The sequence below is a fragment of the Xenopus tropicalis genome, chromosome 4, assembly GCF_000004195.4.
Source record: "Xenopus tropicalis strain Nigerian chromosome 4, UCB_Xtro_10.0, whole genome shotgun sequence".
Lineage (NCBI taxonomy): Eukaryota > Metazoa > Chordata > Amphibia > Anura > Pipidae > Xenopus > Xenopus tropicalis.
This window is the reverse complement of record NC_030680.2, coordinates 70,520,972-70,544,134: the sequence shown is the minus strand read 5'-3', so window position 1 is coordinate 70,544,134 and position 23,163 is coordinate 70,520,972. Positions and strand designations below refer to the sequence as shown.

The 23,163-nt window shown below is 40.2% G+C and overlaps 1 protein-coding gene across 1 annotated transcript; it reads left to right on the top strand.

Moving 5' to 3' along the window:
- The first annotated feature begins 4,289 nt into the window (after nucleotides 1-4,289).
- On the top strand, nucleotides 4,290-20,930 carry LOC100486038. The gene is made up of 10 exons (XM_031900812.1): nucleotides 4,290-4,324; nucleotides 15,326-15,512; nucleotides 16,008-16,119; nucleotides 16,473-16,651; nucleotides 16,976-17,083; nucleotides 17,212-17,352; nucleotides 17,452-17,669; nucleotides 18,677-18,836; nucleotides 20,280-20,419; nucleotides 20,747-20,930. The coding sequence occupies exons 2-10, from the start codon at nucleotides 15,326-15,328 to the stop codon at nucleotides 20,762-20,764; spliced, it is 1,263 nt and encodes a 420-aa protein (XP_031756672.1). The 5' UTR covers nucleotides 4,290-4,324; the 3' UTR covers nucleotides 20,765-20,930.
- The last annotated feature ends 2,233 nt before the right edge of the window (nucleotides 20,931-23,163 follow it).

Sequence of the window (23,163 nt, the reverse complement as noted above, 5' to 3'; positions counted from 1 at the left end):
CGTTGATGCGGTCCCCGGACCGACTTTACCTATGCCTGTCATTATAATTCAATTGTTTGGCCTCAGGGCAAAACGATCGAATTACCCTGGATTTTCCCGATATCGCCCACCCATAGGTGGGGGATATCGGGAGAAGATGCGCTCGCTTGGCGACATCGCCAAGCGAGAGGATCTTATGGTGTATGGGGACCTTATGGTATAAAATGGGTTATTCAAAAGATAAGTAAAAGCCTGTTAACCACAGCAACTACTGTAATAGATTGTTCTCTTTTATTACTATTAACATTAGAGTAGTAAATGGGAATTACTGATTGGTTGATTTAAAGAACTGCAAACTTTTGTTTAAATTACAATTCTATAACTTATACAACAATGTTTCAGTTAAAAAAAAACAGCAAAAAGAGAGCAAACTTCCAACACATCTTTGCAGTGCATAGGCAATTTACTTGCACAGGGATTATCAGTCTCTGCCTCAGTGGAGTTTATAATCTAAAGTCACTAACATATTGATACATAGTAGGGCCAATTAACCATGGAGAACACAGAATCTTCTTGTAGATTATGCTCAAGCTGAAATCAAACTCAGGACCCCTGCACCGCAAGGCAAAAGTGCTACCCGCTCTGTAATTTGTTAGTATTATATAGATAGTGCCATCATCTCCTAGAGCACTTTACATATTAAAAACTCTCTAGATAGTGCACCCTTTAGCGCACCTTTACAGAGCACTTGTGGCCAGGGGTGTGCTGCTTTTTGCATGGAGAACCACAAATAAAAAAGAGATTAAAAATCCAGTGTTCTATGCACAGGAGGTGGAGCCCAGTCCTATCCTTACTGGTTGCTTTAGAGCAGGCAGTAAGGACAGGGCCCCAATGCAGGCTACTTCTGTTGCCACTCTGTACCTTGCTCATGTGAATGACAAGCAATGTACAGGGCAGGTGAGGGGTCTCTGTTATCTGAAACAGGCAGAAGCCTGTGACAATTTGCACACACCTATGCAGCATGCAAAGTACAAAAATGCCCCAATTTGTGCCCTTTGTTTTTGCATGCTGCACTCTGGTTCCCAAATGAGCTCTTATTGGTTATAAAAGACTGTTGCTCAACCGTACATTGCCCAGACTTTACTATGACTTGTAGTCTTGCAACAGTAAGTCTGTACACTCCTGATCAATAAAACTTGTCTCCACAAATCCTAGACAGCTCAATAAATATGAGTGAATTAACCAGTAAGAATAGCTTATCTCTAACGCTGACTCCTTGTTCTTTGTCCCAGATGGAGCTGGAGGCATTAAAGGGCATTCAAACCCCTCAAGTTTTTTTAAAGTAGGTGGCTCACAGCAATATCAATAATGCTGGATAACAACTAGATTACTGACTGAATCTTTTTGTATCTGTAATTTAGGACCATCTACATTAGAGAACTAGAGGGTGCAGTGGGGTAGTTGAAAATGAGGCTTCAGTGAAGGATATAGCTTGTGAAACGTTGGTGGATTTGTATACAAAAATGCTATTTTATAGCCACCCCATATGCACTGGTGTATTACAAAAGGCAGCAAAACAAGATACTCGTATAATAAAGTCTCATTTTAAAATTCCAATTAAACAGTCTATAATGAACTGGTTAAACTATGCTGTTTTTCTGAACTAAATCATAGATCACTGGCAGTAAAGAAATTAAAAAAAAAGTCTATTTTATACAAAAGGAAATTTACTGTAAAAAACAAGTTGTACATTTTAGATATTTTTCTATTGAACCAGAATAATGTAAAAGAAACTGAATCATTTGAAACCAAGGCCACATTTAGCTGTGATTATTTTCCAATTCTTTAGACAACATAAACAAATACTGTATCTAAATACATAACTGAGTTGTTGGGCCTAGTAATACAGCCTCTGTTTTGTCCACAAGGAAACAGTTAAATTATTTTGTAACTCAAATTACATTTCTGCATTTTATTGTCACCACGGTGATTTCTTATAGCTTATAATTCCGCTTGCAATTCAGAGTCTGGCAACGTGGGTGACAAACATGTCAAATGAATACATCACAAGGTATGAAATCGCACTTAGAATTTGACTGAGGTACTTCTAGCCTGCGAAAAGGAACAATTTATCAATGCAAAGTTAATAACATCTATCTGAATCTAACTAAAAATCAATATTTCATTACCAAATTGTTAGTGAGAATGAAGAAAAATTGCGGAAGTCGGGCAGTTTGGTGGAAGAGAAGCATCAGAAGTTCAATGCAAAGACGGGATGATTCATGAGGCCAGCTCCAACAGAAGGGTGAAAAAGGACGAATGCAGGAAACAGACAGCCCTCTCTTAACTGACCTTGGTTTTACATAAAAAAGAAATCATTATTATTTCTACTTTTGTAGCCAAAATATACCTGCAACCCACTGCTTGTTAGTAAACTACTATGTCTACAATCCACCATGATTTGGAGGAGGATTATGGCATATGTAAATCACTAGCAGCTGTGGGGTGTTACTCACAACCAAAACAGCATGTATTACAGCAGGCAAAGACAAATGTATATTTATATTACCATCAACAATTTTCCACATAATTATGATATTAATGTTAATCTGCTACAATAATAACTGTGTAACTATAAATACATCTCTATATATATATAAAATACTTCAGGACTATAAATGATTAGAGATGGATCTGTTCAATATAAACGGCCTTCAGGCTGCAGCTGAGGCAAGATGGAGTCTTCTTTGACACATAAGTAAATCAATTTGTACACAGTCCTTATCTGTATAAATTTTTGGCTGAAAAGCTCAGGAAATATAGATGTAAGGACACTAGTATTTCCATTACAGAAATATTGATTTGAGCTCAAGACTTACAACCTTAATCTAGAGCCCAGAATGAATCTGTACGCCTGATCAGAGTGGTACTTTTGCATACCTTTAAAAGAGGGAAAAGGGAAAACAGAAAATTCAAGCTTGATTTCACATATAAAAAGCCAAAGGGAAATAAAATAACCCACAAATGTATCATTTATTTTTTATATTACTGGGGAATTGTGACATAACACAGATTGTATAAAATAAGATTCAGCAAGACTTTACTCACACAAGCATGTTTATTACAAGGGAAATTGATGTTCACTATAAGATGAATGCCAAAATTTGTGTAGCTTTTAGGCTGTAAGCTCTTTTGGGCAGGGCCCTTTTCACCTTTGTATGTAATCTGTATGTTCAGTGAATACACCTATTTATTGTACAGTACTGCAGAATATTTTGGTGCTTTATAAATATGTGATAACCAGCATTCCTAGACATACAAAATGACTGCCCACACAGCAGCTGACTCCGAGCCAGATCCGTTTTCAAACCGGCAAATCCGCGTTACAGTCACCTCCGTTTTCCACACAGCAACTGACTCCGAGCCAGATCCGTTTTCAAACCGGCAAATCCGCGTTACAGTCACCTCCGTTTTCCACACAGCAGCTGACTCCGAGCCAGATCCGTTTTCAAACCGGCAAATCCGCGTTACAGTCACCTCCGTTTTCCACACAGCAGCTGACTCCGAGCCAGATCCGTTTTCAAACTGGCAAATCCGCGTTACAGTCACCTCCGTTTTCCACACAGCAGCTGACTCCGAGCCAGATCCGTTTTCAAACCGGCAAATCCGCGTTACAGTCACCTCCGTTTTCCACACAGCAGCTGACTCCGAGCCAGATCCGTTTTCAAACCGGCAAATCCGCGTTACAGTCACCTCCGTTTCCCACACAGCAGCTGACTCCGAGCCAGATCCGTTTTCAAACCGGCAAATCCGCGTTACAGTCACCTCCGTTTCAGAGCTCAGGGCCGGGTGTCAGTGGGCGGGAACATTCGCTAAACGGATCTGTGCCGCATCTGTGAAAACGAGTGCGCTTCAGTGGTAGTACTACATCCTCAGAGCTACAAATTTCATAAAGGTAAGTCACAGTCTATTAACAGTTTTAGTGCCACAGGACGTAGAATCTACATCCTGGGTAACAAAGTACCTAAGTGCCACAGAACGTAGATTCTACGTCCTGCACTTCCGGATTTGGGAGCGGAGGAGCGGCTTTGGAAGCCGCTTCTTCACTCCCCGCTTGTTCCCCAGCCTCCAGACAATAGTCAGAGGGGGGGAAAGAGTGGCTCCTGGGGTGCGATAGCCCAGGGGCCCCATAAGAAAAGCCGTGCAATCCGTGCCTGGCTTTAACTATCTCCTTCTGCCTTTCTCTGCTTCCCCCTCTGCTCAGCCCCCTGCTTCCTGCCACTCCTACTCACTGCCAGACTGCTGCTGCTGCTGTCTCCCTGCAGATCCACGATCTACTACACAAGTAAGTGCCAAATACACACAAAAACACACATACACTAATAATATACTATAATGTTGTCTGCATTTGTACAGTTTTTACTGGTAAATCTGCTATATCTGCCCTCCATTCCATCTACTCTGTGGCCTTGTTGTCTGCATTTGTACAGTTTTTACTGGTAAATCTGCTATATCTGCCCTCCATTCCATCTACTCTGTGGCCTTGTTGTCTGCATTTGTACAGTTTTTACTGGTAAATCTGCTATATCTGCCCTCCATTCCATCTACTCTGTGGCCTTGTTGTCTGCATTTGTACAGTTTTTACTGGTAAATCTGCTATATCTGCCCTCCATTCCATCTACTCTGTGGCCTTGTTGTCTGCATTTGTACAGTTTTTACTGGTAAATCTGCTATACCTGCCCTCCATTCCATCTACTCTGTGGCCTTGTTGTCTGCATTTGTACAGTTTTTACTGGTAAATCTGCTATACCTGCCCTCCATTCCATCTACTCTGTGGCCTTGTTGTCTGCATTTGTACAGTTTTTACTGGTAAATCTGCTATACCTGCCCTCCATTCCATCTACTCTGTGGCCTTGTCTGCATTTGTACAGTTTTTACTGGTAAATCTGCTATATCTGCACTCCATTCCATCTACTCTGTGGCCTTGTCTGCATTTGTACAGTTTTTACTGGTAAATCTGCTATATCTGCCCTCCATTCCATCTACTCTGTGGCCTTGTTGTCTGCATTTGTACAGTTTTTACTGGTAAATCTGCTATACCTGCCCTCCATTCCATCTACTCTGTGGCCTTGTTGTCTGCATTTGTACAGTTTTTACTGGTAAATCTGCTATATCTGCACTCCATTCCATCTACTCTGTGGCCTTGTCTGCATTTGTACAGTTTTTACTGGTAAATCTGCTATACCTGCCCTCCATTCCATCTACTCTGTGGCCTTGTCTGCATTTGTACAGTTTTTACTGGTAAATCTGCTATATCTGCCCTCTATTCCATCTACTCTGTGGCCTTGTTGTCTGCATTTGTACAGTTTTTACTGGTAAATCTGCTATACCTGCCCTCCATTCCATCTACTCTGTGGCCTTGTTGTCTGCATTTGTACAGTTTTTACTGGTAAATCTGCTATACCTGCCCTCCATTCCATCTACTCTGTGGCCTTGTCTGCATTTGTACAGTTTTTACTGGTAAATCTGCTATACCTGCCCTCCATTCCATCTACTCTGTGGCCTTGTCTGCATTTGTACAGTTTTTACTGGTAAATCTGCTATATCTGCCCTCTATTCCATCTACTCTGTGGCCTTGTTGTCTGCATTTGTACAGTTTTTACTGGTAAATCTGCTATACCTGCCCTCCATTCCATCTACTCTGTGGCCTTGTCTGCATTTGTACAGTTTTTACTGGTAAATCTGCTATATCTGCCCTCTATTCCATCTACTCTGTGGCCTTGTTGTCTGCATTTGTACAGTTTTTACTGGTAAATCTGCTATACCTGCCCTCCATTCCATCTACTCTGTGGCCTTGTTGTCTGCATTTGTACAGTTTTTACTGGTAAATCTGCTATATCTGCCCTCCATTCCATCTACTCTGTGGCCTTGTCTGCATTTGTACAGTTTTTACTGGTAAATCTGCTATATCTGCCCTCCATTCCATCTACTCTGTGGCCTTGTTGTCTGCATTTGTACAGTTTTTACTGGTAAATCTGCTATACCTGCCCTCCATTCCATCTACTCTGTGGCCTTGTCTGCATTTGTACAGTTTTTACTGGTAAATCTGCTATATCTGCACTCCATTCCATCTACTCTGTGGCCTTGTTGTCTGCATTTGTACAGTTTTTACTGGTAAATCTGCTATACCTGCCCTCCATTCCATCTACTCTGTGGCCTTGTCTGCATTTGTACAGTTTTTACTGGTAAATCTGCTATACCTGCCCTCCATTCCATCTACTCTGTGGCCTTGTCTGCATTTGTACAGTTTTTACTGGTAAATCTGCTATATCTGCCCTCCATTCCATCTACTCTGTGGCCTTGTTGTCTGCATTTGTACAGTTTTTACTGGTAAATCTGCTATACCTGCCCTCCATTCCATCTACTCTGTGGCCTTGTCTGCATTTGTACAGTTTTTACTGGTAAATCTGCTATACCTGCCCTCCATTCCATCTACTCTGTGGCCTTGTTGTCTGCATTTGTACAGTTTTTACTGGTAAATCTGCTATACCTGCCCTCCATTCCATCTACTCTGTGGCCTTGTCTGCATTTGTACAGTTTTTACTGGTAAATCTGCTATACCTGCCCTCCATTCCATCTACTCTGTGGCCTTGTCTGCATTTGTACAGTTTTTACTGGTAAATCTGCTATATCTGCACTCCATTCCATCTACTCTGTGGCCTTGTCTGCATTTGTACAGTTTTTACTGGTAAATCTGCTATACCTGCCCTCCATTCCATCTACTCTGTGGCCTTGTCTGCATTTGTACAGTTTTTACTGGTAAATCTGCTATATCTGCCCTCTATTCCATCTACTCTGTGGCCTTGTTGTCTGCATTTGTACAGTTTTTACTGGTAAATCTGCTATACCTGCCCTCCATTCCATCTACTCTGTGGCCTTGTTGTCTGCATTTGTACAGTTTTTACTGGTAAATCTGCTATATCTGCCCTCCATTCCATCTACTCTGTGGCCTTGTCTGCATTTGTACAGTTTTTACTGGTAAATCTGCTATATCTGCCCTCCATTCCATCTACTCTGTGGCCTTGTTGTCTGCATTTGTACAGTTTTTACTGGTAAATCTGCTATACCTGCCCTCCATTCCATCTACTCTGTGGCCTTGTCTGCATTTGTACAGTTTTTACTGGTAAATCTGCTATATCTGCACTCCATTCCATCTACTCTGTGGCCTTGTCTGCATTTGTACAGTTTTTACTGGTAAATCTGCTATATCTGCCCTCCATTCCATCTACTCTGTGGCCTTGTTGTCTGCATTTGTACAGTTTTTACTGGTAAATCTGCTATACCTGCCCTCCATTCCATCTACTCTGTGGCCTTGTCTGCATTTGTACAGTTTTTACTGGTAAATCTGCTATACCTGCCCTCCATTCCATCTACTCTGTGGCCTTGTTGTCTGCATTTGTACAGTTTTTACTGGTAAATCTGCTATACCTGCCCTCCATTCCATCTACTCTGTGGCCTTGTCTGCATTTGTACAGTTTTTACTGGTAAATCTGCTATACCTGCCCTCCATTCCATCTACTCTGTGGCCTTGTCTGCATTTGTACAGTTTTTACTGGTAAATCTGCTATATCTGCACTCCATTCCATCTACTCTGTGGCCTTGTCTGCATTTGTACAGTTTTTACTGGTAAATCTGCTATATCTGCCCTCCATTCCATCTACTCTGTGGCCTTGTCTGCATTTGTACAGTTTTTACTGGTAAATCTGCTATATCTGCCCTCCATTCCATCTACTCTGTGGCCTTGTTGTCTGCATTTGTACAGTTTTTACTGGTAAATCTGCTATACCTGCTCTCCATTCCATCTACTCTGTGGCCTTGTCTGCATTTGTACAGTTTTTACTGGTAAATCTGCTATATCTGCCCTCCATTCCATCTACTCTGTGGCCTTGTCTGCATTTGTACAGTTTTTACTGGTAAATCTGCTATATCTGCCCTCCATTCCATCTACTCTGTGGCCTTGTTGTCTGCATTTGTACAGTTTTTACTGGTAAATCTGCTATATCTGCCCTCCATTCCATCTACTCTGTGGCCTTGTTGTCTGCATTTGTACAGTTTTTACTGGTAAATCTGCTATACCTGCCCTCCATTCCATCTACTCTGTGGCCTTGTCTGCATTTGTACAGTTTTTACTGGTAAATCTGCTATATCTGCACTCCATTCCATCTACTCTGTGGCCTTGTCTGCATTTGTACAGTTTTTACTGGTAAATCTGCTATACCTGCCCTCCATTCCATCTACTCTGTGGCCTTGTCTGCATTTGTACAGTTTTTACTGGTAAATCTGCTATATCTGCCCTCCATTCCATCTACTCTGTGGCCTTGTTGTCTGCATTTGTACAGTTTTTACTGGTAAATCTGCTATACCTGCCCTCCATTCCATCTACTCTGTGGCCTTGTTGTCTGCATTTGTACAGTTTTTACTGGTAAATCTGCTATACCTGCCCTCCATTCCATCTACTCTGTGGCCTTGTCTGCATTTGTACAGTTTTTACTGGTAAATCTGCTATACCTGCCCTCCATTCCATCTACTCTGTGGCCTTGTCTGCATTTGTACAGTTTTTACTGGTAAATCTGCCAAATCTGCCCTCTATTCCATCTACTCTGTGGCCTTGTTGTCTGCATTTGTACAGTTTTTACTGGTAAATCTGCTATACCTGCCCTCCATTCCATCTACTCTGTGGCCTTGTCTGCATTTGTACAGTTTTTACTGGTAAATCTGCTATATCTGCCCTCTATTCCATCTACTCTGTGGCCTTGTTGTCTGCATTTGTACAGTTTTTACTGGTAAATCTGCTATACCTGCCCTCCATTCCATCTACTCTGTGGCCTTGTTGTCTGCATTTGTACAGTTTTTACTGGTAAATCTGCTATATCTGCCCTCCATTCCATCTACTCTGTGGCCTTGTCTGCATTTGTACAGTTTTTACTGGTAAATCTGCTATATCTGCCCTCCATTCCATCTACTCTGTGGCCTTGTTGTCTGCATTTGTACAGTTTTTACTGGTAAATCTGCTATACCTGCCCTCCATTCCATCTACTCTGTGGCCTTGTCTGCATTTGTACAGTTTTTACTGGTAAATCTGCTATATCTGCACTCCATTCCATCTACTCTGTGGCCTTGTCTGCATTTGTACAGTTTTTACTGGTAAATCTGCTATATCTGCCCTCCATTCCATCTACTCTGTGGCCTTGTTGTCTGCATTTGTACAGTTTTTACTGGTAAATCTGCTATACCTGCCCTCCATTCCATCTACTCTGTGGCCTTGTCTGCATTTGTACAGTTTTTACTGGTAAATCTGCTATACCTGCCCTCCATTCCATCTACTCTGTGGCCTTGTTGTCTGCATTTGTACAGTTTTTACTGGTAAATCTGCTATACCTGCCCTCCATTCCATCTACTCTGTGGCCTTGTCTGCATTTGTACAGTTTTTACTGGTAAATCTGCTATACCTGCCCTCCATTCCATCTACTCTGTGGCCTTGTCTGCATTTGTACAGTTTTTACTGGTAAATCTGCTATATCTGCACTCCATTCCATCTACTCTGTGGCCTTGTCTGCATTTGTACAGTTTTTACTGGTAAATCTGCTATATCTGCCCTCCATTCCATCTACTCTGTGGCCTTGTCTGCATTTGTACAGTTTTTACTGGTAAATCTGCTATATCTGCCCTCCATTCCATCTACTCTGTGGCCTTGTTGTCTGCATTTGTACAGTTTTTACTGGTAAATCTGCTATACCTGCTCTCCATTCCATCTACTCTGTGGCCTTGTCTGCATTTGTACAGTTTTTACTGGTAAATCTGCTATATCTGCCCTCCATTCCATCTACTCTGTGGCCTTGTCTGCATTTGTACAGTTTTTACTGGTAAATCTGCTATATCTGCCCTCCATTCCATCTACTCTGTGGCCTTGTTGTCTGCATTTGTACAGTTTTTACTGGTAAATCTGCTATATCTGCCCTCCATTCCATCTACTCTGTGGCCTTGTTGTCTGCATTTGTACAGTTTTTACTGGTAAATCTGCTATATCTGCCCTCCATTCCATCTACTCTGTGGCCTTGTTGTCTGCATTTGTACAGTTTTTACTGGTAAATCTGCTATACCTGCCCTCCATTCCATCTACTCTGTGGCCTTGTCTGCATTTGTACAGTTTTTACTGGTAAATCTGCTATATCTGCCCTCCATTCCATCTACTCTGTGGCCTTGTTGTCTGCATTTGTACAGTTTTTACTGGTAAATCTGCTATACCTGCCCTCCATTCCATCTACTCTGTGGCCTTGTCTGCATTTGTACAGTTTTTACTGGTAAATCTGCTATACCTGCCCTCCATTCCATCTACTCTGTGGCCTTGTCTGCATTTGTACAGTTTTTACTGGTAAATCTGCTATATCTGCACTCCATTCCATCTACTCTGTGGCCTTGTCTGCATTTGTACAGTTTTTACTGGTAAATCTGCTATATCTGCCCTCCATTCCATCTACTCTGTGGCCTTGTCTGCATTTGTACAGTTTTTACTGGTAAATCTGCTATATCTGCCCTCCATTCCATCTACTCTGTGGCCTTGTTGTCTGCATTTGTACAGTTTTTACTGGTAAATCTGCTATACCTGCTCTCCATTCCATCTACTCTGTGGCCTTGTCTGCATTTGTACAGTTTTTACTGGTAAATCTGCTATATCTGCCCTCCATTCCATCTACTCTGTGGCCTTGTCTGCATTTGTACAGTTTTTACTGGTAAATCTGCTATATCTGCCCTCCATTCCATCTACTCTGTGGCCTTGTTGTCTGCATTTGTACAGTTTTTACTGGTAAATCTGCTATATCTGCCCTCCATTCCATCTACTCTGTGGCCTTGTTGTCTGCATTTGTACAGTTTTTACTGGTAAATCTGCTATATCTGCCCTCCATTCCATCTACTCTGTGGCCTTGTTGTCTGCATTTGTACAGTTTTTACTGGTAAATCTGCTATACCTGCCCTCCATTCCATCTACTCTGTGGCCTTGTCTGCATTTGTACAGTTTTTACTGGTAAATCTGCTATATCTGCCCTCCATTCCATCTACTCTGTGGCCTTGTTGTCTGCATTTGTACAGTTTTTACTGGTAATTTTCATTTTTGGCACTAGCCAAAATCTATAGACTATTAGCTCTTTCTGTAGTTTTGTACATTTTATGACCCCCCATAAAACTCCTCTGTAAATAAACTCTGTAAGTCACTTTATATCAGGGTTCATCTTCACTCTTGCTATACTCCCCCCCTCTGACACAGCTGGGTGATTAGCCTGTTGCTTGATCAATTACAATCAGTTGTGATTCCCCAGCTTTGCCTCTCCCTATTAAGACTTTCTTAGGGGAGAGCATTTGCTGGGGGTTGAGCATTTGCAAGGGTGATTTGTTCCAAAGTGATTCGTTTACAAGTGATCTGAACGAGTTTAACAAGGAGTTAATCAGAGGAGACCTACAAGGAGAGCCACTACAGACTGCTGCTTGAAATTAAAGAACTGTCTCAAATGCAGACCAACTCATTAATGCACTGAGGAACCATTGCCATTCTCTGACGCTACAAGACTACACCTCACCTGATAATGGCAAAATGCACTTCATTTCTTCTAATTGTATGCATGGTGCTCCCTAAGGTAGTCACTTCCTTTAACCCCCCTGCTGTCTGTCCATACTCCATCCACATATCCTCCTCCCTGCTCCCATCTACATACTCCAGCTCCTTCACCCTTTATAACTACTTGCAATACCTCTGTCCCCCGGTTACTGTCCCTACGCGGAGGCGCAATCATTTTAACCATTTACCAGTAAATATGTTAATAATAGGCTAAAAATAAGAAATAAGAAACACTGAATTTTTTTTGTTCACACTTAATATTTATTTAGAGACTATGAAAAGGAGGGAACCACCTTTAACAAGTTCTGGAGTCAGACGGAGGGCTCGCATTGCACTTGAAAAACGCCTGCATGACATTGCAGACTTACAACCAGAACCAACTTTTACAACAGCTTACGAAGCTGATGCATATTCCACAACCAATGACAGTGACTCAAGACTCTCTCGGACAGACGAGCATTTAGATTCTATTTGCACAGATGATTTTGGAGGATTGACTGAAAGACAGTGTGTTTCAGAGCCTGACTCTGAATCCGAACCAGAGGTTGCAGATGAGCCAGTCAGCTTTGTTGAAACTTTAGCCAACTGGTCTGTACAGTTTGGTGTTTCTTTAGTTGCCCTATCAGCTCTCCTTAGTTTGTTGAGAGTGTACCACCCAGAACTTCCAAAGGATGCCCGAACCATCCTTAAAACAAAAACTGAATATAAAATTCAACAAAAATGTGGTGGGTTTTATCATTATAGAGGTATCCTGACAGCTCTCTGGAACACCCTAACCAAACTAATTGAAAAGTTTCCAAATGGCTTTACTTTTAAATTGCAAGTAAACATTGATGGCTTGCCATTGTTTAAGAGCACAAATTTACAGTTATGGCCCATTTTAGGACTCTTGTTAAATGCCCCAATGAAAGAACCTGTTGTTATCGGGCTCTTCTGTGGTACCAAAAAACCAAATGCCCCTGATGAATATTTGAAAGACTTTACCCACGAGTTAAAACAGCTGCAGGAAGGAGTCTATTTTAAAGAAAAAAAGGTTTTCTTTGAACTGGATTCTGTTGTATGTGATACCCCTGCTAGAGCTTTTGTAAAAAACGTAAAGGCACACAATGGTTATCATGGATGTGATAAGTGTTGCCAGCCAGGAGTTTATGTTAACCACAGAATGACATACCCCCAGAATGATTTTGTGTTACGGACTGATTCATCATTTTCAGACAAAGTTGACGAGGACCATCATCATGATGGACCACATGGATTTTTTGGTCTAGATGTGGGCATGGTGACTAGATTTCCTATAGATTACATGCACCTTGCATGTTTAGGTGTTACACGTAAATTGTTAAATGTTTGGCTGAGGGGCCCTTTGAAATTTCGCTTGTCCTCCGGTTGTGTTGATCGCATTTCTCAAACTCTGACTCAGATGCGTGCGTACATACCAGTTGAGTTTGTAAGGAAACCAAGATCTTTGAGAGAACTAGATCGTTGGAAAGCTACTGAACTTAGACAGTTTCTGTTGTATACTGGTTCTGTTGCTCTGGCACCGTATTTAGATCATAATTTATATAACAACTTTATGTTATTTTATACAGGTATTTGCATCCTTGTTAGCCCGCAGCTTTATTCTTTGTTTAACAATTATGCAAACACGCTTCTTACAGCATTTGTAAAACATGTTGGGGAGCTTTATGGAAAAGATGCCTTAGTGTATAATGTGCATGCCTTGGTCCACCTGTCAGCTGATGCCAAACTACATGGTTCTTTAGACACTATCTCAGCTTTTCCATATGAAAATTACCTCCGTACACTGAAGAAGTTTGTGAGAAAGCCAGAATTTCCTCTTGCGCAGATAATAAGAAGGTTATCAGAGGTTGAAAAAATCAGTAGTTCTGAGTTGCCCTGTAAAGCTTTAAGAATGCAACATTATGTTGGACCTGTTCCTGATGGCCTTCAAGCAACAGCACAGTACAGGGAGCTGAGGACTGAACACTGGTCAGTGAAAGCTTCAACAGGAGATAATGTTTTTGCTATAGGCAAAGACATTTGTGTTATTCTTAACATTGTTCAGTCTGTAAAGGAAATATACGTTGTGTTTAGAGTTTTTACACAAATTGCAAATTTTTTCAACTATCCAATGAGCTCGGATTTTCTTAGAGTATTTATTGTGTCAGAGCCAACAGGACCATTAAGGGTAGCCAAAGCATCACAGATCTCTCACAAGTGTGTACTCCTTCCTTACAATGATAAATTTGTTGTCATGCCTCTCTTGCATACCCGCTTATAGAACACAGCTCTAGTTCAGGTTAGGGATGGGGTTAGGAACAATATGACGAAAAAAACTGACAAAAACTGACAAAAGACTGCTTTACTTCACAAAGGTTTCTGGATACTGGATTTTGAAAATGTGAGTATTCCAAATAAACCACTTTAGATCAGTGGTTCTCAATTCTAGTCCTCACTAACACACCCGATTCAGATCAGATCGATAGAAGAGCGCTCCATGCATGATCGGATGATCCCTGACCATGATCCCAGAGCATGGTAGTTCTGATGAGGTTTACTTTGTAAATTTTCTTTTGCTTTTACTCTTCTCTGGTAAATTTCTAACTTGAACAATTTATTTTTTGAGAAATAACAAAATATATTATTAAGTGTAATACAGCAAAATTGAGTCAGTTATCTTATTTACATGTTAATAAAACTAAAAAGAAAAACAACTAACAAGAAAAAGGGGGGAGCAGGTAACTTGGGGTAAGTGGTAAATGACTGATGGCTTTATAATACATTTTATGAAGCATTGACAGTAACACTTCATTTCATGTACAGTATAAAAAAAGTACACCAGAAATTTTTGTAAATATTTTATTCTATCTTTTCATGTGACAACATTGAAGAAATGCCGCTGCTCCAGTGTACAGTAGAGAGTGTACAGCCTGTATAACAGTGTACATTTGCTGTCCTCTCAAAATAACCCAACACACAGCCATTAATGTCTAAACCGCTGGCAACACCCCAAATGGAAATGTCCAAATTGGGACCAACGTGTCAATATTTTGACACGTTGGTCCCACCATTCACCATTATTTTCTAGCACTTATATCCTTTTCCATCTTTATGTAGAGCAACAATTGTTTTTTTCAGATCCTCAGAGAGTTCTTTGCCATGAGGAGCCATGTTGAACTTCCAGTGACCAGTATGAGAGAGTGTGAGAGCAATAACACCAAATTTAGGGACTAGGGAGGGAAATGGCTAATTGGGACCAATTTTGGACATTTCCACTTAGGGGTGTACTCACTTTTGTTGCCAGCAGTTTAGACATTAATGTCTGTGTGTTGAGTTATTTTGAGGGGACAGTAAATGTGCACTGTTCTTACAGGCTGTACACTCACTATTGTACATTGGAGCAGAGTGGCATTTCTTAAGTGTTGTCACATGAAAAGGTATATTAAAGTATTTACAAAAATGTGAGAGGTGTACTCATTTTTGTGAGGTACTATATATGTTGTTACCTGTGCTTGTATGTTGTGTCAATTTTAATTGTTTGAGGGAAAAGGCAATCTATGCTGGTGATAACAGTATGATCAAAGAATGCTAGTACATGGATTGAAGGAAAATGTTAAAGGAATGTTGTATGTCTTTTAAAATATGTAATACTTTCTGCAAAAACTTCTTTTTCAGATGTTTTTGGTTGTGGAATTTATAGAAACAAACACTGTTAACATTATATCTGAATCATGGCTTGAAGATGGTGTCACTTGGTGGCCAAACTATAGAAGCGACGAACGCATAAACCGAGCTGTTCAAAAATGTGAAGAGCCAGGAGCAGACTGGAAAAAATATGATGTTCGAGTCCATTCAAGAACAGGTAAGAATCTGCTTTAGAAATAAAATGAAATTTATTTGTAATTTCTGTGAACTAAACTTAAAAATTTTTTAATTTCAATTATTAATGGTTTCAAATTTCTATATTGTACACATTAATTTACACAAATTTAACAGTCAGTACTTAATAGTGGGTCTAGAACAACAGCCAAACCACTTTAGATCAGTGGTTCTCAATTCTAGTCCTCACTAACACACATGATTCAGATCAGATTGTTAGAAGAGCGCTCCATGCATAAACTGCATTCCGATTGAGATGATCGGATGATCCCTGAGCATGGTAGTTCTGATGATTTTCACAGAAAATTTAAATGAACAGCTAATATTTGATGTACTATAACAGGTGGAGTAATATTTATGTGTCGGATGCGGGTCAGATGGGCGACAGGCACAGACGGATTGCAGATTCAATTTGAGATTGTAGAAGTGAGGGTATTTATTTAATTAATTTTATTTATTTTTTGTGAATTCTGATCAGGTGATTACCTTAAAGCAAGACAGAAACTGAGGGCCTTGCTGACCTGCAATACCTCTGAATTACAAACAGATGAGGAGGAAGAAGTGATTAGGAAGAGAAAAATTAAGCCAAGGTTTCATATTCTGAGACTATTACTCCACTACTACTATATACCATTTAAAATACGTTTAGAAATATTTAACTATAGAGCTTAAAGGCTAGGTAGTGTAAACTTCTCTTTTTTTGCTTTGAAGTAATTTGCTATAATTGCCAAAGGAAGCAATGGACTGTTTGGATATTTTGCAGTACTATAAAGGGTCAATTGATACAAGCCATACTATAGATTCCATAGTGTAGGTTAATTTAATATTTTGTGTGTCTTTTTATGTATTTTGAGTGTTTTTAGGTTTTAATCTTTAACAAATTGCTTTAAGTTTTTAACCCTGCCAAACATTATGATTAGTTGGTGTTTGTTTTGTTTGTTAGGCAAATCTTTGGCGATACAGACTCTGACAGTGAGCCAGAGATGGCTATAAAGAGGAGATGCCACAATGTCCTCCCTTGTCCAGTACCACCTATTCCTCCCCCTACTCCTGACAATGAAGCTTGCCAGACTACTGCTAGACCTCTCCTAGACCAGAGGCAGACGGAATCTTATTTTACTGGTATATTCTTGTATTTTTGTTGAATAGTTTTTTAATACTGTTATGTTAATGTTACAACTGAACATGTATATACAGTCAAGCCGTGGCAAATTTTATCTTAAGTCAAGGTACTTGTCTGGATCTGATGCAGTTAATGTAACTGTAAAGTTAATGTTTTTATGTGCTGAGTGAATCTGACAGATCTTGGCTGAACATTGTTCGTTGTAAGTGCACATAATTAATAGAAACTATAAACATAAAGGATTTATTATTATAATAGTAAATTTTTCATAATTTGTTGTTATTCACTTAAAAATATGTTATTGACATACCTATGTTTCACAGCAGCACCACCTGCCCCCTTAAGTACATCTTGCATGCCTTCCAGTCCTCTGCCCCACTCCTCTGTTGGCCATTTTGATACGATGCATTTTCAAGATGATTTTTGCTCAGGTATTTTTTTATAATAATTAATATATATATATATATATATATATATAGTATATTTTTTAATAATTCTTTGCATGCCATCTTTGATCAACAGTCAGTGAGCTAAAAATAATGACTCTCCCCATGCTCAGGGCCTCAAGTTGCAACACGTGTCTCTCACACACCATCAAGCTCTATGGGCCAGATCTCTGCCACGCCTCTGCCAGATGAGCATTTCTTTAGGCCCACATTTAGACTGGGGAAGACAGGCACTGGACCAATTCCATGCTCTGGTAAAATCTTTTTTTTTTTTTTTTTTTTTTTTATTTCAAACATCCAGTTTTTCAAAATGATATATAATAAGAAAACTTTCAATCTTTCCTTTATTGTAGCTGCTCAGCTGCACATCCTAACTTTATTGGATTATGTGAAGGAACAGCAAACGGCGATTGCTGCTGCTGTGAACAATCTTGCTGCAAGACTGGGGACAGAGGCTCCTGTGGCTGAAATGCCTAAAGACATCAGTATCCCCCTGACCACTGTGCCTGAAGTTGAGGAGTTTGAGGAATGGCTTAAAGACTCAAGAAATTCACAAGCTAAACAAAACATGGTATGTTTTTTCCCATTATCTAAAGCTACTTTATGGTTGTTGTACCTACGTTATCTCAAGTGGTTCTGTGCCTGTTGTAGTGATACTGGCCTCAAATATTAATATTAATTCTTAGTTTTGGTTACATATTATTTAAGGTGAGAGTGTTAGATACAGGGCACCAATTAATATAAAGTTTGGTACTCATTCGGTTCATGGTAGAGAACAACGTGATCAAGACCATCCCTCCCTCCAGTGATCAGGTGCTCAGTCTGTCCATTAAGAAACATTAAGCAAACTCTATGCAGAGTTAACCCATGGAAATCTGCTGGACCAGACAACATTCCTGGCAGAGCGTTCACGGAATGTGCAGAACAGCTAGCATCTTTAACATTTTCCTGAGCAGCGCTGTTGTTCCTACATGCCTCAAGACAATGACCGTTGTCCCTGCGCTGAAGATGTCTACAGTTTCCTGCTTCAATTACTAACGTCCTTTTGCTCTCACACCCACTGTGAAGAAGTGTTTTGAGAGACTCATCAGGAAACAAATCAAAACACAGCTATCACGCTCATTGAACCCCTTGCAGTTTGAATATCATCCTAACTGCTCCATGGATGATGCCACAACCTTCCATCTGGCCCTTACACACCTGGACATACATGAATGCTGTTCATAGACTTCAGTTCAGCATCCAGTACAATCATTCCACAGCACCAGATTGAGTAATTGAGCCTGCCGGCCCTGAACACCTCCCTCTGTAATTGGATCCTGGACCTGAATTATGTTGTCTACAGTATGTAGCATCAGGGTCCTTTAGGAACGTTTCATTTCACTGTGTACTGCGTCAGCTATATGTGGTTGTAATGACAATAAAAGCGTCTTGACTTTACTAATGTCTCTCTCTACTTTTGTAGTCAGAGAGGGTCCTCACCGTAAAACGGCCCCTGGAATATGCTGTTCTCTACATTATATAAAAATTTTTCGTTTTGATTAGAGCAGACAATATAATATATTTTTGTCTTTTCAGATATCTGCTCTGGGTGCTGTTGGAGGTCAAAACACCAAAAGAGTGACATGGAACATACTTTCAAGGCTTTACTCAGATGCAGTAGCCAAACAAATAAACTGGAAAGGAGTCAATGGGAAGAAGTGCTTTAAGGAAATGCTCACAAGAAGTTTGTTGATCAGTAAGTATTGAGTAATACCAAGAAGTTGAGTATTAGATACATCTTTAAAACCTAAACAATAAAGTTACTATGCCATTATTATGGAGCTTATTATTCTGTGGAAGTTAAAGATTCTTTTTTGAAAGTTTTTCTTTATTAATTTTGGAACAAAAAGAGAATAGTAAAGGAGGAAGTGAAAGAAAATAGGAAAGAAAGAAGGTACTCATACATGGTAATACTCAGTGGTGGGCGTTTACATTTGAAGAAGTTTCATTTGTAACGGTGCCTAGCTACTTGTCTAGGGTTTGTTGAGGTATTAGTGGGTTATGCTATTCGTTCGTACTGTCAGCCAGCAGCTCCATATTTTGTCGAACTTGGCCGGGCATCCTCGGGCCAGGTAGGTAAGTTTCTGTCTTGGGAGTGTGTCATCCACCAGCTTTATCCAAAATCCCAGGGTTGGCGGTTCCGTATTTTTTCATGTCAGCAAAATAGCTTTCTTGGCATAATGTAGGAGTTGCTGCAGACATATCCTGTCCCCTGAGGGCAAAGTAAGACCTTCCGTATGGCCCAATAGGCAAAATTCAGGTGTCCTGATATTCGGGAGTCCCAGCAAGGAGCCCATATGGTGAGCCATAAGGTGAGTATGGTGGTCCTGTACTGCTGGATTAGGACACTCCCAGAATACATGGATGTAATTGCCCTGATCTACATTACATTTTACACACATCTGGGTATCCCTGGTATATGCGTGCCAGCCTGTGGGGGGTTAGGTACACTCTGTTAAGGAATTTGACCTGTATGTAGCGGTCCCTTGTTGCTGTATTATTTTCAGTTATTTGTTCTAGTATATCTTTCCAGACATCATTATCTAGCTGGGGAAAGTCCTGGGCCCATTTCAGCCTAATATGATTTACTGAGTCAAAGCTCCCCTGCAATAGTATGGCATTGAACCAGCTGAGGGGTTTGAGCAGATTAGGTCTGTGTAGGTATCGTTCAAGGGTACTTTCAGTAATATTGGGGGGCTCCCTGGGGAACTGTATCTGGAACGCATGTTTCAGCTGGAGGTACCTGAAGAGCATGTGGTTCTGCAGGTTAAATTCCTCCTTTAATTGAGCGTATTGCTTGATACCTCCTGCTTCCACCACATCATGTAGGTGCTTTACCCCTGCAGCAGCCCAAAGGTTAGCATCTGGGAAGGTCCTGAATTGCGTAAGGGTGTTATTGCCCCAGAGTGGTGTCCACTTGGACCAGCTATTTGCTTTTTTGTGTATTACTTTTACCGTTCTAGAAAAGACCTGGATTCATGGGATTTCATGGGTGGGGTTAAGGGGTGTATGGACGGTATCCCTCTATATATTTGGTTTGCCAATGCTTCAAATGAGGAGACCACTGCTGCTTCTAATACCGTGGCCTGGTTATTTGGATCTGGGTGAAGTTAAAGAGTCTTATTTTTCTTTTTACCAGGGGCTGTAAGAAAGAACCAGTCTTCGACCAATGCAGCAGACAGTGAGATAGATTCTTATGCCATCCGTTGGTTCAATCTTGCTCCTGACCGTGGCGGTGGCCGGAAAGAGCGTTCAAGAGTCAAAGAGGCGTTAACTGAGGTAAATTCAGATCCAAGAAGCATAGTGGCAGTTACATTTTTTCATTAGGATAACAAGTCAGTAATAGAGGTTGACTTCATGATAAAAATAAATTTCAACTTTTATTTAATGCAAAAAAACTCAAACATTATTAAACAGCCATTGATTTATAGATAAAAAATTAATAAATAAATGAAAATATTTTTTGTACTAGAATTTGTAAGATAACTTAATCAGTAAAATAAGTTATAAGTTAATTTGCAGTTTATCCATAGTCTGTCTCATAACACTGCTTTAGTGGAAAAATAACAGCTTTCTTATTGGTGTGTTTTTTTTGTTTTTTTTCAGATGGCCCATGGGAATTAAATTGTTTGACTGCTCTATCGGATTGTGTTTTTGTTCATTGGGATAAATCTGTTATTAGTATTCTCTGTTTTGTTCTGACCACATTGTTTGGACACAGGGGACCAACTCCTGTAGTTGCACAGTTAAAAAAAATAGTAAATAAATAAATAAATTTATTTGCATTGTTCTTGTACTGTTTTATTTGTTTTTTATTTACACTTTGCACAATAACTATTTTTGTCAACAGTGTTGTAAAGATCAGTGTTTGTTTTTCTTTTATTAGCATAAATATACTGTCAATTTACTTTACTTTGAAACAGAAACAGAAAAACAATACTTAAACAGTAGTCCAAGAACTGCTTGTGACCACTGACTTTATTGGATGTTATTCCTTATCCTGTCACTCCCCTACCGTCTTTGTTAGTAAAAGCATAACAAGGCTCAAAACATGGAGAAAATATTGGTAAATAATGTTTGTGACTAGCAACTTAAATTGAAATTAGATCTCAGTTGACTTAAATTTCAGGAAGTGTTGCATTACAACTATGTGGTAATAATTAGGTTTTTCTTATTGTGTAGCACTGATTTAAGCTTGGTGAATATTATGGAAGCACAGTAAGTAAAAAACTGTGTTAGGTAGAAAGTAAGGTCAAATCTGCTCTGTGTAATTGTTTATGTATGTTTATAGTAAAGTAGTGGCTGTTGTGTTAGAATTAACATTAGATGATCAGAAGGCATTTTAATACAGTATTTGTTTATATAAAAAAATAAGTAGCAAAAGACAAAAAAGATATTTTAGATAATAAATGCTTGAAATTCTAGACAACATAGTCTTGGGCCAGATCTGAGTCAGCTGAGCGAACTCCAGGCCAGATACTATGATGATTTGGCGCAAATGTGAACCACATCTGGCCCACATCTATTCCACACTTCTGGCCCACATCTGGGGCTGGTATGGGACCAAAACCAGAACAGAGCTGGACCAGATCTGGTCCACATTTGAGCCAGATCATCATAAAGGAATCCACATCTGGCCCACATCTATTCCACACTTCTGGCCCACATCTGGGGCTGGTATGGGACCAAAACCAGAACAGAGCTGGACCAGATCTGGTCCACATTTGAGCCAGATCATCATAAAGGAATCCACATCTGGCCCACATCTATTCCACACTTCTGGCCCACATCTGGGGCTGGTATGGGACCAAAACCAGAACAGAGCTGGACCAGATCTGGTCCACATTTGAGCCAGATCATCATAAAGGAATCCACATCTGGCCCGGAGCCGGCTCAGTGCTGGTCCGGATAAGTACAATCGGATCTATGCCAGTATTGGCCCGTTGTGCCAAAAGACATCGGCCCAAGTCAGTTGCGCGAATCTGGCCCAGAACTTACGATGGGTCTGGGCCAGATCTGGACCACATGATTTTTGCTATCTGGGTGAGCTTTTAATTTCTTGGAAAGGACCAAAGAAAAGCAACTCTCAGGACCCTAAACATAATCCATGTAGCCCCAAAGTGGCAATCTGTAGATTCTAGCAAATGCCAGAGGGGCTGCTGTAAGATGCCATAGACAGTCACTATTTATTAGACTGGTGGGGTGCTGTTTGGGCCTAAATCCATGGCATGTCCATGTATAACATTAAAAAGCCTATATATACATAGGATTTCAAAACATAAGTCTTAGGGGCACATTTACTAATCCACGAATCCGAATGGGAAAAATTTGGATTGGAAACGAACATTTTGCGACTTTTTCGTATTTTTTTTTGCGATTTTTTTTTGTCGCCGTTACGACTTTTTCGTAAATTGTCGCAACTTTTTCCAATTTGGATTGGAAACGAACATTTTGCGACTTTTTCGTATTTTTTTTTGCGATTTTTTTTGTCGCCGTTACGACTTTTTCGTAAATTGTCGCAACTTTACCGTAGCCGTTACGACTTGCGCAAATTGTCGCGACTTTTTTGTAGCCGTTACGATTTGCTCGTATATTGTCGCGATTTTTTCGTATTGAGCGCTCGTAAACGGCGGGGAAAACTTTCAGACTTTGCATGATTTTGGAATCCTCCCATAGGACTCTGCAGCTCCAACCTGGCCCAAGGAAAGTCACGATACCGAAAATTGAATGGATCCAAAACTTTCGTACTCGGCGCGACGGCTACGAAAAAGTTGCAACAATTCACGCAAGTTGTAACGCTACGAAAAAGTTGCGACAATTTACGAAAAAGTCGTAACGGCTACGAAAAAGTCGCGACAATTTACAAAAAAATTGCAAAATACCGATCATTACGAAAAAAACGCATTCGGACGCTTTTTGGACGTTCGTGGATTAATAAATGTGCCCCTTAGTATTAAATTATGACTTAAAATATCAGATTCATATCTGGGGTATTACAAGACCTTTTGTGGGAAAACCATGGC